At 37.9% G+C, this 22,495-nt stretch overlaps 1 protein-coding gene across 4 annotated transcripts in view; it reads left to right on the top strand.

Annotated features, from left to right (window-relative positions):
* UGGT1 (UDP-glucose glycoprotein glucosyltransferase 1) overlaps positions 1–22,495 on the top strand; it is a 52,585-nt gene that overhangs the window by 26,153 nt on the left and 3,937 nt on the right. For 2 of the 4 annotated variants that reach the window (XM_062582461.1, XM_062582459.1), the window contains exons 19-40: positions 137–257; positions 954–1,052; positions 2,636–2,659; positions 3,175–3,269; positions 3,920–4,126; positions 4,723–4,854; positions 5,789–5,919; positions 8,547–8,642; positions 9,032–9,134; positions 9,621–9,700; positions 10,395–10,584; positions 13,235–13,393; positions 15,211–15,296; positions 15,610–15,694; positions 16,729–16,817; positions 17,284–17,388; positions 17,926–18,010; positions 19,344–19,526; positions 20,667–20,827; positions 21,319–21,433; positions 21,801–21,917; positions 22,268–22,427. In XM_062582461.1, the coding sequence (XP_062438445.1) occupies positions 137–257; positions 954–1,052; positions 2,636–2,659; positions 3,175–3,269; positions 3,920–4,126; positions 4,723–4,854; positions 5,789–5,919; positions 8,547–8,642; positions 9,032–9,134; positions 9,621–9,700; positions 10,395–10,584; positions 13,235–13,393; positions 15,211–15,296; positions 15,610–15,694; positions 16,729–16,817; positions 17,284–17,388; positions 17,926–18,010; positions 19,344–19,526; positions 20,667–20,827; positions 21,319–21,433; positions 21,801–21,917; positions 22,268–22,427 (2,623 nt within the window). Of the gene's footprint in view, positions 1–136; positions 258–953; positions 1,053–2,635; positions 2,660–3,174; positions 3,270–3,919; positions 4,127–4,722; positions 4,855–5,788; positions 5,920–8,546; positions 8,643–9,031; positions 9,135–9,620; positions 9,701–10,394; positions 10,585–13,234; positions 13,394–15,210; positions 15,297–15,609; positions 15,695–16,728; positions 16,818–17,283; positions 17,389–17,925; positions 18,011–19,291; positions 19,527–20,666; positions 20,828–21,318; positions 21,434–21,800; positions 21,918–22,267; positions 22,428–22,495 lie in introns of those variants that run through there. The other 2 variants (XM_062582460.1, XM_062582462.1) reach the window with 2 other exon arrangements.

The raw sequence follows: 22,495 nt of genomic DNA, 5'->3' as shown, positions 1-22,495 counted from the left end.
TTGAAAAACTGACTTAAAAGTCCCTGAATATGTAATACACATGACAACTTATGTAACTAGTTGGTTTTTAAGTGGTTTAAGGCAAATATATGTGTGATATAATCAGAATTGCTTTTTCTTTCTTTTTTTCCTTCAGGGTGAATTATCTAATGATCAAGATGTAGTTGAATATATCATGAACCAACCTAATGTTGTTCCCAGAATCAATTCGAGGATCTTAATGTCTGACAGAGAGTACTTAGATCTGACAGCAATGAGTAAGGGATGCTTTTAACTGCATTACACCTGAAGTATAAGACTTTTGCTTTCCTAACAGAATGCTCTAGTGGCAAAGCATTAACAGTACCCCAAGTGACATTTTCAGGGGAATTTGACTCATGAAATCGAGAGAATAATGACACTAAAAAAAGCCAAGAGCAGTACAGTCCTGTAATGTGTAAAGCAACAGCTTTTTCCTTATTTCTGACCTTTTGAGCAGAGGTTGGCAGTTGCCTTTGGAATTATTGAAAATATGTTGTGCCATATATTGTAGAAGAACTTCTTAGAGCTGAAAGGTTAAAATAACAATAGCCAGTGCAGAGACTCTGCAGTATAACAGCAGGACTGCGGATGCACTTGTGACCTTTCTTGAGTTGGCTGAAGAATAGTAATACAGTGGCTTTTATATGTGTATCATTTAGGTAAACTAACTGGAATCAAGCCAGACTTGAAAAATCTGACTTTTCCATGTCAGAAATGCTATGTACCTATTAGCGTGACTTAGGAAACAACGAGAACTTCTCAACATGTTAGCTATTAACAACAGAAATGAAAAATAAAAAATCAGTATCATAAGCAAAAAACTGTGGGACGTGTGACTTGATGTCCTGGTAACACCGCTGATTTTCTTTCATTTCACATGGAAATAGTTTGCTTTGGCATGTAATACCTTCTCTCTCATACTTCCTCTCCAGATAACTTTTATGTGGATGACTTTGCTAGATTCACTACGTTGGATTCCAAAGACAAGACAGCTGCTGTGGCAAACAGCATGACCTACTTAACAAAGAGAGGTAGTATCTACAGTAGATTATGAACCCAGATATATATTTTTTTATATGTGTTTCAGAGCACACATGCAGTACTCAATGCATTTAAGCCATGAACCTTTTTCAAGCCGGTGGGCAATGGTGCCATTCAGATGTTAAAAATATACTTTTGTAGGGCTTGACATCTACATGGAACAAGAGTGTTCCCCTCATTAAACACCTGTAGCCTTCTATGAATAAAGTCCCACCCAAACTTATGCCATGTTGCATAAGGCTACCAGAAACACAGTAATGCAAGCTCTGATCCTGCAGTTACACTGACTAGAAAAGTGTAAAAGGGATTCCAGCTCTTTGCCTCGTAATTCGGAATAGCTAAAGATTATGTGCATTCAGAAGAAATTTACAGCTCATTATGTAAGACAACTGCTAATCTGGTCTGTGCTATTCTTACTGCTCGTGTGCATGTACCACTTTGTCAATGATGGTATTGTTTTATTAGTTACATAAAGCCTTCTGTTAGTATTAAAACAACTGTGCTACTCACTGTAAGAAATGGATGCACAGACCTAATGAGTACAGACCTTATGCTTAATCAGCCCTTGCCTATTCCCATTTTAATTAGGAATCAAAAATAACTTGCTGCTTTTTGAACCAACTTGTCTTGTTTCTGTTTCTGTGTTCTTTACCAGGCTTTTGCAAGTTTCCCCTGATACTATCTCAAGGCACTGTCACCTGCATGTACTGCCTTAAATGTTCCTGTTGCTCTTTGTCTTGCATTTACCCTTGGTTTATGCTCAGTCACTTAGATCTAAACAAGTTTCTTCTCTCCTTTTGTAAACTATTAATTAAACCTACACTTCCATATGCTCATTTGAAAGTGCTGTTTCTTCTGAGGTATTGAACCTGGAGGGGTAAAGCAGCATCTACTCCCGTGAAAATTAAAAGAAAATATAGGTATTTGTTAACCTTCTGGAGGATGTGACTGCTCATTCAAAATGTGGTTAATTTGATTAACTTAACTTACTCTTTACTTTCCTGCTCTCTGCTGATTTCATCTCATCAGTCAACAGCTTCTGTTCATGGAGATGTACCAGTTTGCGATCTCATGGCTTCACAGTTTTTGGTTCACTGCCCTTTCTATGACTTAGGGTATTTGGTATTTGATTGCAGTAATGTTATAGCATGTTTATTTTCTAAAATAATAGAAAGCTATATGTGTTGTTGACTCAGCAGCAACACTGAAATAGTGCTGGCTTGCTGTTTTTTTGAAGAGTGCAGTTATTATTATTAACTGTCGACATCCAAGTCAAATGCATGGCAAGTTTTGCAAATGTTCTTCAGAATGCAGCCTTCATGGTATTGTATGAAACTGATATAATTAGTATAGTTAGTGCTGTAGTATGAAAATAAAGCATCAATCTTTGAAAAAAGTGGCAAAGTCTATTCTAATAAAAAACATAGACTTGTGTGTTAAAACTGAACTTAGTGATTCAGTTATGCCTAGCGCAGTGCTGTTCAGCTTCTTCATACACATTGAGATTACTAAAAAAAAAAAAAAATTAATGTCTGTTTCCTTTCCATTTCTTTCCTCTCTGCTTTTTGACCAGGAATGTCTTCCAAGGAAATCTATGGTAACTCATGCTTTAGCATTTCTTATGTTACTGTTCTGGGAATTTTCCAATTCCTTTATAAGGTTAGCTTTAGAACCAGCAAGAAATAAAGCTATTTAAATGCATGTTTGCTTCAGCACTTTTTGTCTCTGTACGAAACTGATTTTGTGAGCTAATAGTATCAGCATGAAGAAAAGTATGTCTGTACCCTGGCACAAATCTGTAATTAATTTATGGATTCCTTTAAAATTTCTAAACTGAACAGGTAGCAAAAAAAATGCAGTTTAGAAATGGTGATGCATGCTGTCCTATGTGGGTTTTCGGTGTGAGGGGAATCAAACCTAATACAATACTTCTATTTTTGACCTACCAGAGTTGATAGCTTAGCTTCATCTGCATCTTTTCTATGTCCTCCTTTTTTTTCCAAATCTGTGCATGCACATCTTTTTTCATCCAAATGACAAAAAAAAAAAAAAAAAAAAAAAAAAAAGCTCTCCTTCCCTCTACCTCAAAAAAAATTTTTTTTCCCCCTACAGATGATTCCTTTGTTAGACCAGTTACTTTTTGGATTGTTGGTGATTTTGATAAACCTTCAGGGAGGCAATTGTTGTATGATGCAATTAAACATCAGGTAGGTAATGCTTGCTCAGTGTAGCAGTATAAATAAAGCAGTGGATGGAGGCTTGAGAAACACAGGATTATACTTCTGTCCTGTCTTATGACACAAGAGACTAGTTTTTCTGCACGTTTCTATTTTCCAGCCTTATCTTGTCTGTAGGGGATGGAACATCCCTGATCTGCTTGTGCTAGGACAGAATCCCCTCTCAGCCCTCCACTAACACAATAAAGAAAGGATGCTCTTTAGTCCCTGTTCCTAAAATGACATGTCTGAACTTTGGTTTGGAGATGAACATGAGCACTGCTCTCTGTTTTGTCTCTTGTTGCAGAGACTGAACCATAAAAATAAGTAGTTTACTCCTAAATCATTGTTTTGCCAGATCTGAGTGATGGCCAGGGTCCAGTTTTTATTATGTAGCAAATGTACATTGTATTATCTAGAAGATCCCTGTCACTGTAGTGCCTATATGTAGACTAAGTATTTTAGCATTTAATTAGTATTTTGTCCTTTTAATCTTGTGCTGTTACTTGCCCAGTTGGCATCTGGTTTTCACGATAAGTAATGCAAAGCTTTTGCTATACATGTTATTAAAAAAGATTATTATTCTTGTAAAAAAATGTACCTGAAATCTAAAACTTTTCTAATCCACTTCTTAAACGCAGAAATCCAGCAATAATGTCCGAATTAGCATGATTAATAACCCCAGTGAAGATCCAAACAGCAAGAATATACTTGTTGCTAAGGCCATATGGGCAGCTCTGCAGACACAAACTTCAAATAATGCCAAGAACTTCATCACCAAAATGGCAAAGGAGGAAACTGCTAAGGCACTTGAGGCAGGAGCTGACATCTTAGAATTTGCAGTTGGGGTAAGCATGTTTGTTGGTGCCTACAAAGGTAGGATACTTCACTAGTTCTTTTAATGAATATCTTAATGTAGCATGTTTATATGGAAAAGCTGAAGTATGGAGAGTAACACTGTGGGGTGGTTTTTTGTTTGTTTTTTTTTTTCTCTGAGAGGTTAAGCTTAGTGAATGACAACACTTTGTCTAACAGTAAACATAAATCCTCTTACACATCAAAGCTACTCCACTTTAAAAAGTCAAAAGGAATGCAGGTTCAGAGATCTGTTAAAATGAGTTGGTTGTTCCTTGTGTATCAAGAGAATTTCATGTTCATGATCTGTTTAAGAAAATAAACTACAATTCTCAAATGAGGCTTAAAAATTAGCCAAGAACCACTTAAGAACTGAAGAATGGAGTACAGCCCTTTACATCAGAAGTTGTGATCATGTCTGAGAGTGACAGGTAGGAGTTAGGTTTAACACCACGAAGAACAGGGGCATGAGGATAGATTTTAGCAAGTTACAAAGACCTTTCTGAACGGAAACAAGAAAGACGTATTTTAAAGTGCTCATGGATGTCATTTTCTTCCTGTTTCAATGTCAAATATTTTTTTCCCTCAGGGTATGGATATCAGTATGTTCAAAGAAGCCTATGAATCTCCCAAAGTGGATTTTATTCTGTCTCATGCTATATACTGCAGAGATGTTCTGAAGCTGAAGAAGGGCCAGAGGGCTGTGATCAGCAATGGAAGGGTGAGATCGATCAGCAGATAGTAAGAGTTTTTAGAGCCGCAGAGAAGCGGACCTTGAGCAGCAGAGTCTGAGAATCTGATACAGTGTCTCTGTCTTCTTCGGGTCACTAGATTGCACCTAATTTGATTTAGTCAGACCTCCAGTGATCTGTGCTTTGTACTGTGTCCAGTTGAAGTTTTGTACAAATTCAGATGTTTAAGTAGCAGAAGTTTCAGTCACGTTGGCAATGAATGGAGTCCAGGGCCTAAAAGGGCATTGGGCAAAATGCTCCCGTATCTGCCCCTGATTAAAGGATGCTGGTGACCTGATCTCTCCCACAAGCTCTTCCTACAAGACCTGCTTAAATTAGGCCAATTCTGTTGTTACAGTATTACTCTGCAAATAATGAAGCCCAGCTGTGTACAGCATTCAGCTTTCTTCTGTCATCTGCTTGATACTTAGGAAAAAAATGCAAGTTCCAGTGACTACTGTATACTTTATCAGGTTAAACATTTCAAGTGGTAACTTGCAGTATTCTATTCCCATTATTAGCAATATAGCAAGAATTCTCTAGGCAGCTTTTTAGGCTTCTGAAGACTACTGGAGTAAGATTTGGTAGAGCTTTGCTTCACTACTGGAATTGGCCTGGTATTCTGTTGCTCCCTCAGGTTGTAATATTGCAAGTATAATTTAATAGACCATATTTTTGCAAATCAGTGAGCTTACTGAAAACTGTAAGCATGCATTTTTTTTTTGTCTCAATGTCTAGGTTATTTTGTACTGTTGGCTCTAGATAGCTGGAATTATCTATTAAACTTGGTTGTTATAGGCATTAATATCAGTCAGAAACAGTTAGCACCCATTAAGTTTGGGCCTGAGTATTTACTTAATACATCTTTGAATTTTGTTTCAGTGCAACCTTTATATAGTAATTCCAATTCCATTTTCTTTGTAGATTATTGGCCCATTAGAGGATGCTGAGATGTTTAATCAGGATGATTTTCACCTCCTTGAGAATATCATACTGAAGACATCAGGACAGAAAATCAAATCCCAGATTCAGCAGCTGGGATTTGAGGAAGATCTGTAAGTAAACCTGGAGAGACTAGCAAGAAGTGGTGGTACTCTTACAACATGACCTCCTGCAGCCTGGAGAAACCTTAACTTGTACAAATTAGGTGTTGTAAACAAACATGCCTGTATTCAGTATGGTCAAGTCTCAACTGTTCAGAGAAGCAAGTCAGAAAGGAAAAAGATGTAAATTATCTGTTTTGGGTTTAATCTGTAGTATCTTATGTTGGTATGGAGCTGTAACTGTACCCCCAAATTCAGGAAGCAAAACTGGGAATACTGGCAAGCCCTACTGTGGTACTGTGCTCCAAGTTCATCATTCTTGACTTATTACCTGCAATTAGTAGTCATCTACTGTGGCTGTTAACCTCGTAATGGAAATTGAGAGCTGTTGACTGCAGCCTCACTGACAAGCAGCAAGGAAGTGGAAAAGTGCCCAAGTCTCTTGGGACTTGCCCTAAAACCGTTTAAGTGAACATGGAACAATAAATGCAATAGTCCCTGTGCTCCCAGCAACATGGGCTGCGACAGCCTGTTGTGTTGGGTATTGGAGGAGTTTAGGAAGTGATTTCTTCGATGAAATTAAAACACGAGTAGAGTGAAAGGGTATGAAAAGAACAAGGATGGTAACGCATTCTACAAGGGCTTTTTAAATTCATTGCTGTGTTGCCCTAAATGAAATTTCATTCCAAATTTAATTGACTCTGGCTAGTGACAGCATTATCGACAGAGAAGCTGTCTACATGCAAAAGAGAGCTGTTGCTAGCTGCTAAGGGCTATGTTACAAGGTGGTATAAATTGCTGTGTGTTATTACATTTGTTCTTGAAAAAGCTTTCTGCACTGGACTGCCTTTCTGCTTCTTTAAATGGAACAGAAGCCTGACTTCTCATTAATATTAAGGCCTTCAGACTTGTGGAGGGTTTTCCCCTAGATAAATCTTAAGTGGCAGACTGGTTTAAACCATTCGCCTCCTATGTGTCCTGGTTTTTTAACCCATATGTAGGATTACCACAATATTTATTTAAAATGTGAAAAAAGGAAGAAAATGGAGAAGAGACCCTGAAGAGTAGCTTTCCTGAATCAGTCTGCATTTCAGCTTACTGCTGCTGTCTTCCCAGTATCAAAACCATTTTTTTTAGTAATGTATTTCACTGTCAATATTACAGAAACATGTAAATGGCTTTTATCTTGTTTTTAAGCAAAACAATAGGAAAAGAAGTAGGGATGAGATAACAATAATCTTAGTTCGAGCTAATTCTTGCCAAAAGAAAAGAGGTGCTCTATTCAAAGGAAAATCATCTTTGGGTTCAACAGAACATGCACTAGTGTCTGCGATCAGAACTGGTATTTACAGAGTGTGTGTGTGTGTGTGTGTGTGTGTGTGTGTGTGTGTGTGTGTGTGTGTGTGTATTTGAGCTTGTAGTTAAGATGACAATTCCTGCTGTATTTAGCTTTACAGCTTTTGCAGCAGTCATTTTCCCATGATGCTGCTGTTAAAAGCTGACAATTGATGCTTTTGCAGGCTCCAGTAGGTTAATTGAGGTCTTTTGTATAGACATTGTGTGTGAACCTAAGCTCTAGGAGGACAGTTCTAACAGCACACTATACCCTTTTGCATCCACTGCTGTACTGGGAATCAAAAGGGAAATCAAGAAAGGTGGTAGGCTTTTTGGATGGTAGGGCAGAAGAGGTGATAGCCTGAACATCTGGACAGAGCAGAGTTCAGATTTTTTGAATAACACTGCTAAGGTTTGCTGAAAGTTTTTGAATTGAACTGCTGCATTAGAAAACATTGTAAACTTGGAAGTCTTCACCAGGCTTGTTTTTGTTATGAACAAATTAGATACCTATCACTGTAAATCTATGAGACTGAGCTAATTAAGGAAAAACCGACAGACTCGTAAGTACAATATAGCTTCTTGGCAAAGCTATGATGTACAAATCAATTTCTATTGAACTTTCATGAGGTGTTACATTTTTAATAATAAATATGATATTCTTGAAATACAGACTGAAAATTTTTCGGAAAAATAAAAAGGAAGAACTTGTCAGCAGTGATTCTCTTCCTTAGGACCCCTCTTCCTCAGAATTCTCCCACATGCAGGATTGCTTGCCAGTTCCTGGAGTTGCAGTATAAAACAGGGAGGCTGCTGTGAATTAAGGGTGTGATCTGAATCTTTTTACTTCAACCTCTCCTATACCCATATAGGGATGCTGTGCCTGCAGCATGGTTGGCCTCCATTTACTTAATAGTTAAAACCCTTTGGTACCCAGAGTGATAAGGCTGTATCCCATTTTAAGCATCTTAATGATGGATTAACCCTTAAATATGTTTAATTCTTGAGAGCTACTTCAAAGCATCCTTGAAGTAAAGGGAAGACGACTGTAAGGACTCCCGTTCTGGAATAGATTTTTGTTTTCAGAAACACAGATCATGTATTTTTATGTTGCTATGTGTTTCAAACAAATTAATTATAAATATATGCAAACAGGAAAATAATCATATAGAGAGAGGTGGTAAAACAGTTTAGGTGTCTGGCTTCAGACTGTTGTTTTTGTTTTTGCTAAATGGCAGAAACGTGGTAATTCTGAGTACTCTTGAGTATTTGTAAACCATGTTTTTTTTGTTTCTTTTTTTCAGTGCAAGTGACTTGGTAATGAAAGTGGATGCTCTTCTCTCTGCTCAACCAAAAGGAGAGGCAAGGATTGAGTATCATTTTTTTGAAGAACGATACAGGTATAGGATTGTTGGCATTTGCTAAACAACATTTTTTTTTTTTTAATGTTTCCATGGCTTGAAGTTATGCTTTAACTTCAGATAGCAATAGAGAACTCATCATCTGTGGACTGTTAAGACACAGCGAGACTTCAGATAGCTATATAGGTAGATAAATAGCTATAGTTTGATCGCTCTCTTAATATTAATACACATATATATCTGTATATTAATATTGATGTTATTTATATGAATATATATAATATATACAGATCAGTATCAATGTACAGATATATATGTATAGTTTAAAGAAGGCATACATTAATAAGTAATTTGGCTTCAGATGGCTAATGTTTTTTCCTGCATCTGTCCATAATTTATATACTTCAAAATTGTTTTCTTCTGTTCAGCGCAGTTAAACTGAGACCAAAAGAGGAGGAGACATACTTTGATGTTGTGGCTATTGTTGACCCTGTCACCAGAGAAGCTCAAAGACTTGCTCCATTACTTTTGGTATGCATGCAGTACAGTAATGCATTTTATGGCATTTGCAGGAAGTTCTTTGTTCTGTAATTTTTGGAAAGTGTTCTTCGTCATCAACTCTGTGGTGACTAGGGGCCTTCTAACAGTGTGGTTGAAATGCACAATACATTTCTTTAGTAGGTGTAATTAGTGTAAAACAGTGTGATTAGTTTTTCTACTAGTTATGAAGATCATGCTTAAATATTTTCTCTATTAGTTTCACCACTGACAGTTTAGTTTGCAGTGACTCTTCTTGGGGAAGAACATTTCTGCATCCCCTAAAGAGGGGCTAGAACATGAGAGACCAGGTAATTGATTTGCTGCCACTAATTAAAACATGAATGTAGTAAAGTAGTAATGAGGAAGGGAGGATTTAGAACAAACATGTCATATGCCTCCTTGAGGTCCTGTCTATAAAAACAGTGGTCCGCTTTCCTAGTTAGTGTTTTAAGGGATATGTCTTTCTCCTTATTTTAGGTTTTGAACCAGCTGATAAATATGAACTTAAGAGTGTTTATGAACTGCCAGTCCAAACTTTCTGACATGCCTCTCAAAAGGTAAGAAACACTATGCCTGGGGGCAGAAAACACATTGGAAAACAGCAATATGGGAGTAGAAGCATGTGCTTAGTATAATGAAGTTGTCAAAGGCTGTTTGGAAGCCCTGTCACAAGCTAGGGTATAGCCTGTGTGAGAAAATCGCTTCTGCTGGGTTCCACATTTCTGCCGTTCTGTATCTTAAAAGATACAGAACCCACCTCCAAACAACATTTAAAAAGAAACTTCCTGGAATTTGCAAGCACACAAACATAGATGACCTATAGAAGATCTTGATAAATGCTTCCAGCTCGTTTAAATAATGGCAGAATATATAATAAGAAATCTGGCAACTTGTGAATGGTGTGAAGAAACTCAACTAGTTTACAAGTTGGGTGTTGGTTGGTTTTTTTTTCCCCATATATATGAGCAAGGCTAAAAAACTTTTTAAAAAGTTATTAATCTTAATCATTGAGTTTTGCACAATCTGGTAAACTGGCAGAAAAAAAAGAAGTGAAAATTCTGACCTGATCAAAGGATATTGCTTTGAACAATGTCTCCTGTATGCAACAGGGAATAAAAACTTAGTTTTGGCTTCCTGGAGGCAATGGAACTCTCTGGGAAAGCTGATGTTCTTAGCAAGTTCAAAGAAAAAGAAATACTTGGAATATTTGGGAGAAATATGTTCTAGTATGTGTTTTTCCTAAAATTTCAGCTTTTATCGTTATGTTCTGGAGCCAGAGATTTCTTTCACAGCAGATAACAACTTTGTTTCTGGACCAATTGCCAAGTTTTTGGATATGCCCCAGTCGCCGCTGTTCACTTTAAACCTAAATACGCCTGAGAGCTGGATGGTGGAATCTGTCAGAACCCCGTATGACCTTGATAACATTTACTTAGAGGAGGTAAGACAAATCAACATGTTCCTGTTGATTTTATTTGAATGTGTGTCCCCCCCCCCCCCCCCCCGATTATTTTTGTAGTAGAAAAGAATTGTAGAATTTTAAAATGCAAATATATACAGAACAGGGGATGTTAGTGCTTTTTCAAGGAGCAGACCCCCTAAATACTTTCCAGTACAAGCGCGGGTAAACCTGAACTCACTGACAGTAAGGTTGCTCTCCTAAGCTGTCCATGGATGCCTGGGGACACAGACTGGAAAATACTGGGTAGAGGATGAAATGAAGCAGATGCTATACTCATAGGCTTGAAGTAGATCCTATAGAGATTCTGTTTTGCTTGTGCATGTATAACACTTCAGAATGTTCTGAGCTAGAAATGAAGAAACTCTTCATGGGTCATTAAACCCTCCCCCTCTTTTTTTTTTTTTTTTTTAGATTTGTTAAAATAATCTCTGAGAACTTCCTACAGCTAGTGTCGCAATTAAATATAAGGGTTTTCTTTATTTCTGTAGAGATTTTTGACGTAAGACCTGACAGTCCTGTTCCAGCAAATAAATTACACTTACTTCCTCTTGTTCTGAGAAGCCACCAAGTTGGTTTTAGCTACCTGTTAATTTTCACAGGTTTTCTTACTGGCAAAGACTCTTGAGGATCACAAAAGAATATACAGTGTCAAAAAAAACAGGAGAACTGGTGCAACAGAAATGCACTCGCACTGGTTTTAGGAGTTGATTGCTGCTAGAACAGGTCTGGAATTAGACTACTATAATACTGATCAGGGAAGTGCTGCCACAAAAGCAAGGGGATAAAATAAGCAGAAATGGAAAAATCCAAGGAGCTGGAATCTAGTTTATTTAAAAAAAAAAAAAAAAAAAAGTTAAAAATAAAGGAGGAATATCTGTTTGTATGAATTGATAATTCTCATTAAATTTTGAATGAGATGGATAATCCAGTGCAAATTATTAACCTCTTACCATTTGCAGTTAACTTTGATTTAGACTAAGTCTTTGCTGATTTAGAAAGAGAGGGCTGGTAAGTTACAAATGCACTATACTAACATGTTAGGAAGTGCACTAAAAGCATGTGTAATAAAAGTTAGGAAATCTGTATGTGATGCAAAGTAGAAAATTTTGTACTTCAGAGTATGAAGTTAATAGCCTAAATAGGTTGCCAAGTAGTCTTCTTCCCTTGGAACAAGCCATTATGTAGCTGGCATAGAACAAATACAGATTATATATTAAAATTATAATAATTTTGTATGTATAATCCAGAGTGTGTGAAAGATTCCAGATTGACAGCTCTGGAGGCTGAAGTCCTCTATTTATCCACAGAACGGGTATGGCATGGGCAGTGGCAGTACAAGCTTCCCCACCAATGTGCCTCAACCCTGACCTGGAGGAACCACCTCTAGAGGTGAGAGGGTAGTTCAGGCTCCAAAACCAGCCCTGGGCCTTGTCTGCCAGGACTGGCAGCAACAGCAGCACCAGCTGCGCAGTGACTCCTGCTGCACGGACGTCTGTCCGCTGCAGAGCCCAACGGGATTGTCTGACCCTGCAATTAGGCCTCTTGCAAATCAGCAGCCCGTACAACCTTGTGGTCATTACTAACGTGGGTTAGTTTGTCACTGAACGTTATTATACTTCATTATTAGCCTCTCCTTACTTTTGCATCCCACTGATAACTGTTTGGAAATCTGATGCAGTATAGTGGCAGAGTCTAGTGTTGCTAATCCTGTACTAACGATTCAGAAATTTAGAAAACTTCTAGTTTGTTTTTGGGGGGAGGTTTTTGCTTTTCCACTCTTGATCTAACCACTAAGCTACAAATGGACCACTGAAGGGCTGATACAACTATCCATTTCAAGCCTCTGAATTTATCTTCTTTGCTTAGATGAACTGATAGCTTGGAAGAGGGGGATTAAATACTTCAAGTATACTCAAAGTGCCATCCTGAGTCTCTAAATAAGAGCTTTATGTTTGCTGGTGCACAGTTTCCTATTCCTAATGTGTAGTTTGTTGAAACTAGCCATTAAGCTCTCATTCTGGATCTGCAATGACGAAAGATGTTTTTTGAGACCTGCTTGTTTAGCTTCCTGAATTTAGCCTGATGGGGAGTTAGGCCTGAAGCAATTTGTGAAACATGGCAAATATATTTTCTTAGCGCTTTTGTTCTATATAACCAAATGAATTGGTCCTTCGGACAGTCCCCCAGCATGACGTAGGAGAAGTGCAGAGTAAAACAAAATGCTAATTTCAGATGATAAATGTAAGATAAGCATATTAAAACAGATTTAAATTTAAGGTTTAAAGCTTGTTGTGCTTCTTGTGAGATGCCAATTTATTTTACTAAATTCCCTAATATGTGTAAAAATGTTGTAAAATCAGAGTAACCCCTTTCTTTTATACTGGGGTCTTACCAGTTTCAATTCAAACTTTTTTGGCCAGGGATATTCTCTTAACAGTATGTCTGTGAAGTGCTTCACTCTGTGGAGGTATGCTCTTTGGGGATGTCTAGAGATTTGTTTAATAAAATTGATCTAATATAAAGTAAAGCAAGTACTATTTAAATGCTATTTCAGAAAGTAATTGAATCATTTTAAAAAATCCAACACTTTTGAGCTACTTCCAAGTTTAGCAGTATCTTCTCCTTGCAGGTGGATAATGTTGTAGCTGCAGAATATGAATTGGAGTATCTGCTTCTGGAAGGACACTGCTATGATATTACTACTGGCCAGCCACCTCGGGGACTCCAGTTTACACTGGGAACTTCAACCAGTCCTGTCATTGTTGATACCATTGTTATGGCCAACTTGGTAAGTGTTTAATTGGCAACAAATAACTCTTGCTCTCCAGTTAGCACAATCAACCACTTGCATAAACCACTAGGTATCTTTTAATATGTGAGCTAGCGATATGTGGTGTTATACTTCATGGCTGCTTGCAGATGTATCAGAGCCACATCATTCCTAATGCTGATGTGCGCTTGCTGCATGTTTGTCTGTTAACTCTTTCAGGAATGCTCTCCTTCCCTGTAGCTTATTGAGGAATAAGCTTCTGGAATGAACTCCAGAAGACAGTTCTGTCTTCTGGAATGCCTTAAAATGATGGCCATATTCTTAAGCAACCTCCTTTCAGGAAAGGCCAGACCTATGTTTCCCCAGACTGGATGGTACTTAGGGCATCCGCTCTATCTGGTACTGAAGGCCTCAGGTGGAAAATTGTCTTGCCCTGCACACACTGCTTCTGGAGACCTATGGAGCAAATGGGGAGAGTCAGTAGGAATGATAAGCATCCTCGAAAACATAGGAAGTTTGAACAGGAATTGTTTAATTTTGTCATGAAAACGTGATAGAAGTCCAAGTACATGACTGGTCCCTGCGGTGATCTGTGTTAGGTGGTTGTATAAGGGAACAATCTGTTTACAGGGTCTGTGCTGGACAATGTGAGAGGTAATGTACTTACATTATGCTAAGGGAAATTAACCACTCAAGTATTTTCTTTATATTTAGTGTAGAGCAAAACTGGACTGAATTGTTTATCATGGTTTTGAAATCTTTAAAAGTGTTTAACAAGTTAGGAAAAAATCTCCACTACCTCTAAATATTTAATTTTAGATTCGTACACTCATTTTCTATTTCTCTGCATCCTTTCTTAGACAAAGTATATCCTATTAAATCTATAAAAATGAAGATGAGCATTATTTTGTTTGTCATCACATGGTCTGTACATTGGAGAGTAAATCTGAAAGGCCTGGAGTTTTTGTCCAATGAGCTAAACCAAAGTACGTGTACCACTGTACACGCACATGTATCTGACCATCATCTTCCTCAGCTCAGTGTCTGCTGTGTTAAAGGGCAGGAGAAGAATCTGGAGGGACTAGGAGACAGTGTTCTGAGTATGCCCAGTGCATTTTTTTTTTCCTTACAGCAGACTGGTTCACATTTCCAGTTGCATGCATATGCAGTAAGAGTGGAAAACCAGGTAGCACTCTGAAGCATCACTACAAACGTTTGCATCTTCTGCAGGTATAGAAACCTAAATCACAGAAGAAAATCAGAAAACTCTAGAACCTGAAGCTGCAATAATGCTTCTATACAATACTTGAATTTTACTGTAATTTTTTAGGTTCCATACAAGAGTTACCTTGTAACATATAAACCATTATTATTTCCTGATGAAACATCAATCTGTATAGCTTCAAAACGAATTAAAGTCTTGTTTTGTAGTCAAGCCCTTTCATGGACTGCTATGTAGCTAGCAACTGGGGTTTTGAAAGTCACTTCTACTCTTTCATGAAGGTGAGCCCTCAAAGTAGTGTGATGCTTTTCCAGAAACACCTTTGGGATTACATTGTTCCTGTCCAGACTCCCTCAAGACCTTCTGTCATCTAACCAATAATGCTAGACCTTTTAATACTTCTGTCTCCTATGTAAAAATGAGGATTTTGAATGGAAGTTCTTGGCTTTTTCCTGTTCGCTATGTTTTTAGGCATTAAGGTTACGTTAACCAGCTGGCTTAAGAATAACTATTCAGATCTAAAGCACTAGATCAAAATACACATAGTTTACAGCTTCTTTTTTCTGCATTTCCATTTTCTGGAAACTGACATATTATTCCTTTCCTTTGACAGGGTTACTTCCAGTTAAAAGCTAATCCTGGTGCATGGACTCTAAGACTCAGAAAGGGCAGGTCTGAGGATATCTACAGAATCTACAGGTAGGACAATAAATGCAAGACTTTGGATTTGTTGTTGTGAAACTTTCAAACTTAGATGGGTGCAGCATTGCAATAGTTGAATCTAACAGTTCACTTGCTCAGTGATAGTCACTTGAACAGCAAATTGCATTTCTTCCTGTGTTGCATGAGATGAAATAAATTCATTCCTTTATAAAAACAAGTAGATATGTTCAAGTATATTTTATTTGTTTCTTTGTTCCATATCTGAAGATATGGTTTACAATGTTAAGGTTTAATAGCATGTAAGAAAGCATTTGAAGAAGAAATAAGGAATGTCTAATTTTATTTTCAGCCACGATGGTACAGACTCTCCCCCTGAAGCTAACGAAGTTATTGTTGTTCTCAACAACTTCAAGAGCAAAATTATTAAAGTGAAGGTGAGTTTAAAAATAAGAGCTGTTTTTAAAGACTGTTTGACCAGTAGTAGGAAGAATCTTTCATTAAGGCCTGATAATCCATTCCTACAAGCTTAGATTAAAGACAGTGCACCTAACTCTTTCGATTACATCTCTGGTGAAAAAAGTATCTGTAAATTTGATTTCCTGGCACAGGAGAGAGAATGACATGCAACTACTGTTTCTTTTGTATGTGCATGAGAAAAATAATGCTTGAATTTTTCTGGCTCAGTTGTGGTCAGACTGTTTAAAAAAAACAAACCTTCTGTCAGTTTTGTATGTCCTATGTTTAACATTCAATCTATCTACTGATAGAAAATATATTACCAGGTGAGCAAAAACAGATTTTTAACAGATAAAATTCTAGCTCATTGTGATACAGACTAGGTAAAAATACATATAAAAAGCAAACACTTTTTGTATTAACCTAATCTTTTAGGGCTGCTTATTAGATGACAGTGTAGGTGAAAAGTTTTAACGAGGGTGATTAATAACTGATGTTTCACATCTGATTCTCACCTCCTCCCAGGATTTACTTGTGTTAGAGTAATTATGCGACAGTCTCCCAATTTACCTCCAGTTCTGTTTGGCTGGTGCTGCTGTGCTGTCTACTTATCTGCTGTGGAGTTTCAGTGGCCAGCAATGCCTCTTTGAAACAAAGTGGGATATGTATGTGTGGGGGTGGTGAGCTGTTCATGTGGGGTTTTGTTTTGTTGCTTTTTTTTTTTCCTGCTGGTCTCTATCATCAAGGATCATCACTAAATACATCTTAGAAAACCATTCTAGCCATCTAGAATAACAGACTTTAGTGTCTGAAAACAGCTTTAGAATCTATTTTGGAAGTGTCGGTGAAGTAATGATCTGTTTAACTGTTTCTCCATACAGCTCTGGTTACATATGAGGTAACTGGACATCAGATAAACTGGTACAAATAGAGCCAATGTAAAAATCAACACTCCATAACTGTTTGCCCAGTTTGTGGTTCCGCTGGCTGAAGCAGCATTATGCATTTACAGGTTCAGAAGAAACTGGACATGATGAATGAAGATTTACTAAGTGACGGTACCAATGAGAATGAGTCTGGATTTTGGGAATCTCTCAAATGGTAAAATTAGTTCAATAATAACCTGCACTCTCTTGAAATTGGAAAACTGTTTTATCTTCTCATAATAGTTAAGTCTGTGCTATTTCACAGCAGTCATAAGCCTGTGGAAGCTGGAGGTCTGATTCTGCAAAACTGTTGATCTCCTCATCACCTGTAAAGCCCTTGTTCTCTACAGTACCGAGTTCCTGCTTTGCACTGGCCTGCCTGCCCTAACCTCCCGTGTTACTGCAGTCAGAAATGTTGCTCACCTTCACAAGCAGCACTGCAGCCAATGTTCTTTCAGTTGAACAGACATTTGCATCTCAGCCATTGGGTCCTCCATGCTTGAGGAAGATCTCTTGTTGGGGGGGGGGGGGGGGGGGGGGCAAACCGCACAGTTATCCTGTATTAAACCAGCAGCGCACTGTTCCTTGTATGGCTGGGCCTTACCATCTTGTCCTGTATATGAACAAATTTGTCCTTTCAGGGGATTCACAGGAGGACAAAAGAATGAAGATGTGAAACAGGATAAAGATGATGTACTAAATATATTCTCTGTGGCTTCAGGACACCTCTATGAAAGATTCCTCCGGTTAGTTCAGATTTTATAATTGGGGTGAGGGGGAGATGTCTCAAATGGTAGCTGTGCACTGCTGTCCACCAAGAGAAAAGTTAGAATTTGCAGAATATATAACACCTGCTTTTCCAACAGCTCAGAAGTTCTCTATAGTTTTTGCATCTACTGCAGTATACAGGAACTGTTCTCTGTGTTCATGTGTTCATGTTTGAAGTATACTTTGTTTAATAGATGGTACATTGCTGTCTTAGATTTTTTTCATTACAAAATAGCCTAATGCAATTACGTTTTTACAAGTTCAGGTTCTTTTCCTGAACAAGAGTGAATTATTCTGCAACTTTTACATGGATTCTTTTTAATAACTTTGTAGTTAGAATTAAGCAATTTACAATAGGTTTAAGTTGCATGAAGATCAGTAAGCTGATACGTACTGCATGTAGTTAATTCTTAATAATTTTACATTATCAGACTTAGTAATCTGTTATGCAGCTCATTTTCTCTAGTGCATGGTAGCTCTTTTTCTTAAGTGCTTTTTTTTCTTTCTTTTGATAGCATAATGATGTTGTCTGTGCTGAAACATACTAAGACTCCTGTAAAGTTCTGGTTTCTGAAGAATTACTTATCTCCTACATTCAAGGTTTGTTACTAATTAGAAAAATATTGTAGCACAAGAAAAGTAAATACAAAAAACGTTTCAACTTGTACATCATACTATTATATAAATTTATGTACAGTTACCTGTCTATATTCTGACAAAGCATTAAGTTGTTATAAGATGCTGGTTCTGCTTGGGAAGCTTCTAGAAATAACAGTCAAGGTGACAGTAGACTCATGTTGAGGGTAAATAGTTGAGAGAACAGCTCATAGTAGGAAAATCATACTTGAAAGAATTTTATCGTGTGAGCCACAAGGGTAAAAAATGTTTGAAGCGTGGATTTTAAGATGAAATTCAGGACTACAAACTTGCATCTAACATGTAAGGTTTGAGGAGTATAGTAGAAAGGCCAGAGAAGCAGGACCTGAGACTAGGCGTGGGAAGCATTTCATGGGAGGAGAAAAAAAACTCCAAGGAAGCAGTCTTCAGACTGACTACAGTACATACCAATGGTGCATGGTAAAAGAGTGAAACAGGCTCTAAATAAACATCCCTGGAGATACTTAGAAATTATCTGTGATATCTTACGAAACAAGCAGTGAACAGCAGGATTCAAAACAGAGCCCAGAGGTAAATGAACGTATGTCAAAGCTGCATATGTCAGGAATTTTACAAGTTTTCACATTTAATTTTAGGAAATGGCGTTTCTCAGAGAGTTTTACCTATTCAGTAAGAACAAAGGAAAGTAACTGGTTGTGTCCCTGTTGCTCCAAACATGGACTGTGCTGCAACTCTGATTTTTCCGGGTCACCTCTGAGACCCTGCAGCAGACACTCCCCACCTTGCTGATTGATAGTCATTTTACCAGCATCCCTCAGGTGATTGTTCTCCCACTGTCACAAGAAGCCTTACAGATGAGAATTTCAATCACTTCAATACAGCAGGCCAAGTTGTTCTAGTAAATAATTGCTCCCAATTATTTTCTCATTTTATTATTTTTACTTGTAGTGCTTTGTACATTCCTAAATAATAATTCTCTCATCTATAAGTTTTATGATTTGAATAATGTGTTCTTTTTAAACTGACTTGTGGATCACTATAAAATGGCTTGTATGGGGAAAGGATGCCAAAATATTTACATGTATGTTAGAACAGTTGGCTTTACAATTTATAACTTACTGTACAGTTAGAGTTATGTTTTACTCTGCTTGAAGTAGCAACAGTAATGTAGTTATTCTTTGTGGTATTTCATTTTTTTAGTGTTCTCTGCCTTACTATGGGCAACTATCTTCTCTCTTGTAATGCACTTTTTTTTTCCTGCAGAGGAACAAAGAACTGAGATAAGCTACTTTTTTCCTCCCCCCTCACTCTGCAGGAGTTCATCCCGTACATGGCAGAGAAGTACAATTTCCAGTATGAGCTTGTCCAGTATAAATGGCCACGATGGCTTCATCAGCAAACAGAGAAGCAGCGTATCATCTGGGGTTACAAGATCCTCTTTCTAGATGTGCTCTTCCCATTAGCTGTTGATAAAATCCTGTTTGTGGATGCTGACCAGGTAACATAGAAGATAATTACTTTATCATTTAAGAATGTTCTTGACTACAATCTCTGTATTATTACAAAAATTGCAATTGAGCACTCCCAGGCATGACTGAAAGTTGATTACGTAACTATAACAGGCTTTAGTGAGTACTGCGCTTTCTTCTACCTGTTCACAAAGCATAGTTTTGTTGGCCCATCTCTTTTTTTTTCTGTTTCCTTATTCACTCGCTGTTGTGATTCCAGCTGAACAGATTCTTGTTTTACCCTTGCACTTCCCCAGTTCCAGTGCTATATTTTCTCCCCTCCCTGCTTTTAGCTTGGCCAGATCTGAATGGCTGTCAGAGGAATGAGAAGACAAATCCCTAACATGTGAAGCCTTGCCCTGGGGCAAGGCAGAAAATGTCTCTAAGGCTTTGTATATGCTTACTGCCTGAACAGTCTGAAAAAAATAGGATGGGCACAGAGTAGGAACTGCCAAAAATATTCCTTCTATAACATACGAAAATGGAAATATGTATTATCAACACATAAGTATAAAACGCTTTAGGCATTCTGCATATGGACAGTATGATCTCACGTCAGTTAAAACCATTACAACCTGTGCTCAAGTATCACCTATGACAAATTTCTAGCCATGCTTTTCTTTCTTTAGACAGTCTTTGCATTACGTTTATTGAAAAAAAATATTAATGCAGTTTGTTTCCACCACAGTATTATTTTAGGGTAGTACTACTGCAATAGCATCTGTGTGTCAGAAAGGTATTAAAAAGCCTTCATGCCTGAAGGATTTGCAAACTTTCAAGAGGACAGGAAACAAAGAACTGTAGCAGACTTAATCTATAGCAAAAATTCTTGCTACTTGTTAAGCAACAGCTTGGCACTTCAGCTGTCAAACTTCTATCTTGATTCTCTTGAGCTCCACTTTAGTAGCTCTAACTCAGGGCTGAGGGGAGGAGGAGGAAGAAGGACAAATCAGAAACTTCTGTGCCAGAGGGGTTTTTGTACTACTTCTGTATTATGCAAAAGACTGCAGAGTAATAGATACTCCTATTCTTCTTCTAACTGTTTACAGAGTTTGAATTATAAATCCTAACTAGTATTTCAAAATAGCTTTTGGCAGGCTTATACAAATAAAAATTTCCTTTCCCTTCAGATTGTACGCACAGATCTAAAGGAATTAAGAGATTTCAATCTAGAGGGTGCTCCTTATGGATATACTCCATTCTGTGATAGTCGAAGAGAAATGGATGGCTACAGATTCTGGAAATCAGGATACTGGGCAAGTCACTTAGCTGGAAGAAAATATCACATCAGGTACTGAAGAACTTTTTTTTTTTTTTTTTTTTCCAAAATGGAGCAGAAAAGCCATTGGTTCCACTTAAAAATGACAGAAAAATAACTGGAGTACACAGTGCTGCAGTAAACCACTTTCTGCTCACTTAATTCTTTCAGGGTTCCATTGCCTATGTCTATCTGAACCCACTAGAGACACTGAAATTACTTCCATATGCTACAACTCTTACAGCTGTAAAAGAGAAGTGTTAACTAACCAGGCATTGTCATTTGTTAATAACAAATAGCAGCATGGATTGCATGACAGCAAAGCTAAGACAGATCTGTTGCATAAAATTTTACACGTGTATGTGCCGTGATGTTTTTAGAACTGCTCCCCTGCCTTCTATTAGATGATTTGTGCTATTTCCACCACGAGATTGTTCTAGCACATCAAATCTCAGGGTTCATTGGGGCTGCAGTAAGTTACTCATCAGTCAAACGTCATTACTAATTGTATCATCTCCGTGTAGTGCTCTGTATGTTGTGGATCTGAAGAAATTCAGAAAGATAGCAGCTGGAGACCGACTCAGAGGACAATATCAGGGTCTTAGTCAGGATCCTAACAGTCTGTCTAACCTTGATCAGGTGTGTGTTTTATCCTTTCCTTACTGGGGTGAGATGGCAGCTTGGGCCCCCTCTTTTCCTGGCCAAACTTCTATCACAGCCAGATGCCAGTGACAGTCCTGTCACTCCCTGCCTTCAAGTGAAGCAGGTGTGGATACCACCAAATATAACTGCTGGTTGGAAACACCACATGCCTCTTGCACGTCTTCAGACTCTCCGATCAATTTGTCCAGTATAGTCTAATGCATAATACAACTGGACACTTGTGTCTGTCTTTTTAGTTACAAAAACTCAGTACAATGGGGGGGGGGGGGGAAGAGCTGACAGATATGTTCCCCCCCCCCCTCTGACTACAAAAACTGCTATTAAATCTTATTCTTAAATACAGGATTTGCCTAACAACATGATCCACCAGGTGCCCATTAAATCACTCCCGCAGGAGTGGCTTTGGTGTGAAACATGGTGTGATGATTCCTCAAAGAAGAGAGCAAAAACCATTGATCTAGTAAGTGCAGTATGGCTCACTCATTCTTATGTTGGAATAAAGTATTATCAACCTACCATAAAGACCTTTTTCTACCTCAGATCTAGGTGCCTCATTATACTGTTACTTAAATGTTTTTAGTACTTCATTTTTTTTTCCTTTCCCTTCTCTGTTTTTCTGTAAGCTATCTGGAGCAGTGGCATTATTAGTGTTTGCAAAGAGCCTTTGCACTGTACTGTAGGTAAAATACAGACATAGATTAATTTTTCACCAACACCAGATTAATTCCACCAGGGGGAACCATCCCTCTGTTCAGTAAAGAAATTTTAAAGTGTTTTGCAATGTCAAAACAGTTCATGTTTTGTTTGTAGTGTAATAACCCAATGACCAAAGAGCCCAAGCTGCAGGCAGCAATGCGTATAGTTCCAGAATGGCAGGACTATGATCAAGAAATCAAACAGCTCTATAGTCACTTCCAGAAAGAAAAGGAAACAGGAGCACCAGCCAAGATGACAGGAAAGCACACACAAGGTAATCTTTCTAACCATTGTCCTACCTTTGTGTTATTCTTCTCAACTGTTTAGAGGAACAGGGTAAAG

This window comes from Rhea pennata, chromosome 9, assembly GCF_028389875.1.
Source record: "Rhea pennata isolate bPtePen1 chromosome 9, bPtePen1.pri, whole genome shotgun sequence".
Lineage (NCBI taxonomy): Eukaryota > Metazoa > Chordata > Aves > Rheiformes > Rheidae > Rhea > Rhea pennata.
Note: the sequence above shows the minus strand (reverse complement) of the source record. Positions and strands in the feature narration are given on the sequence as shown.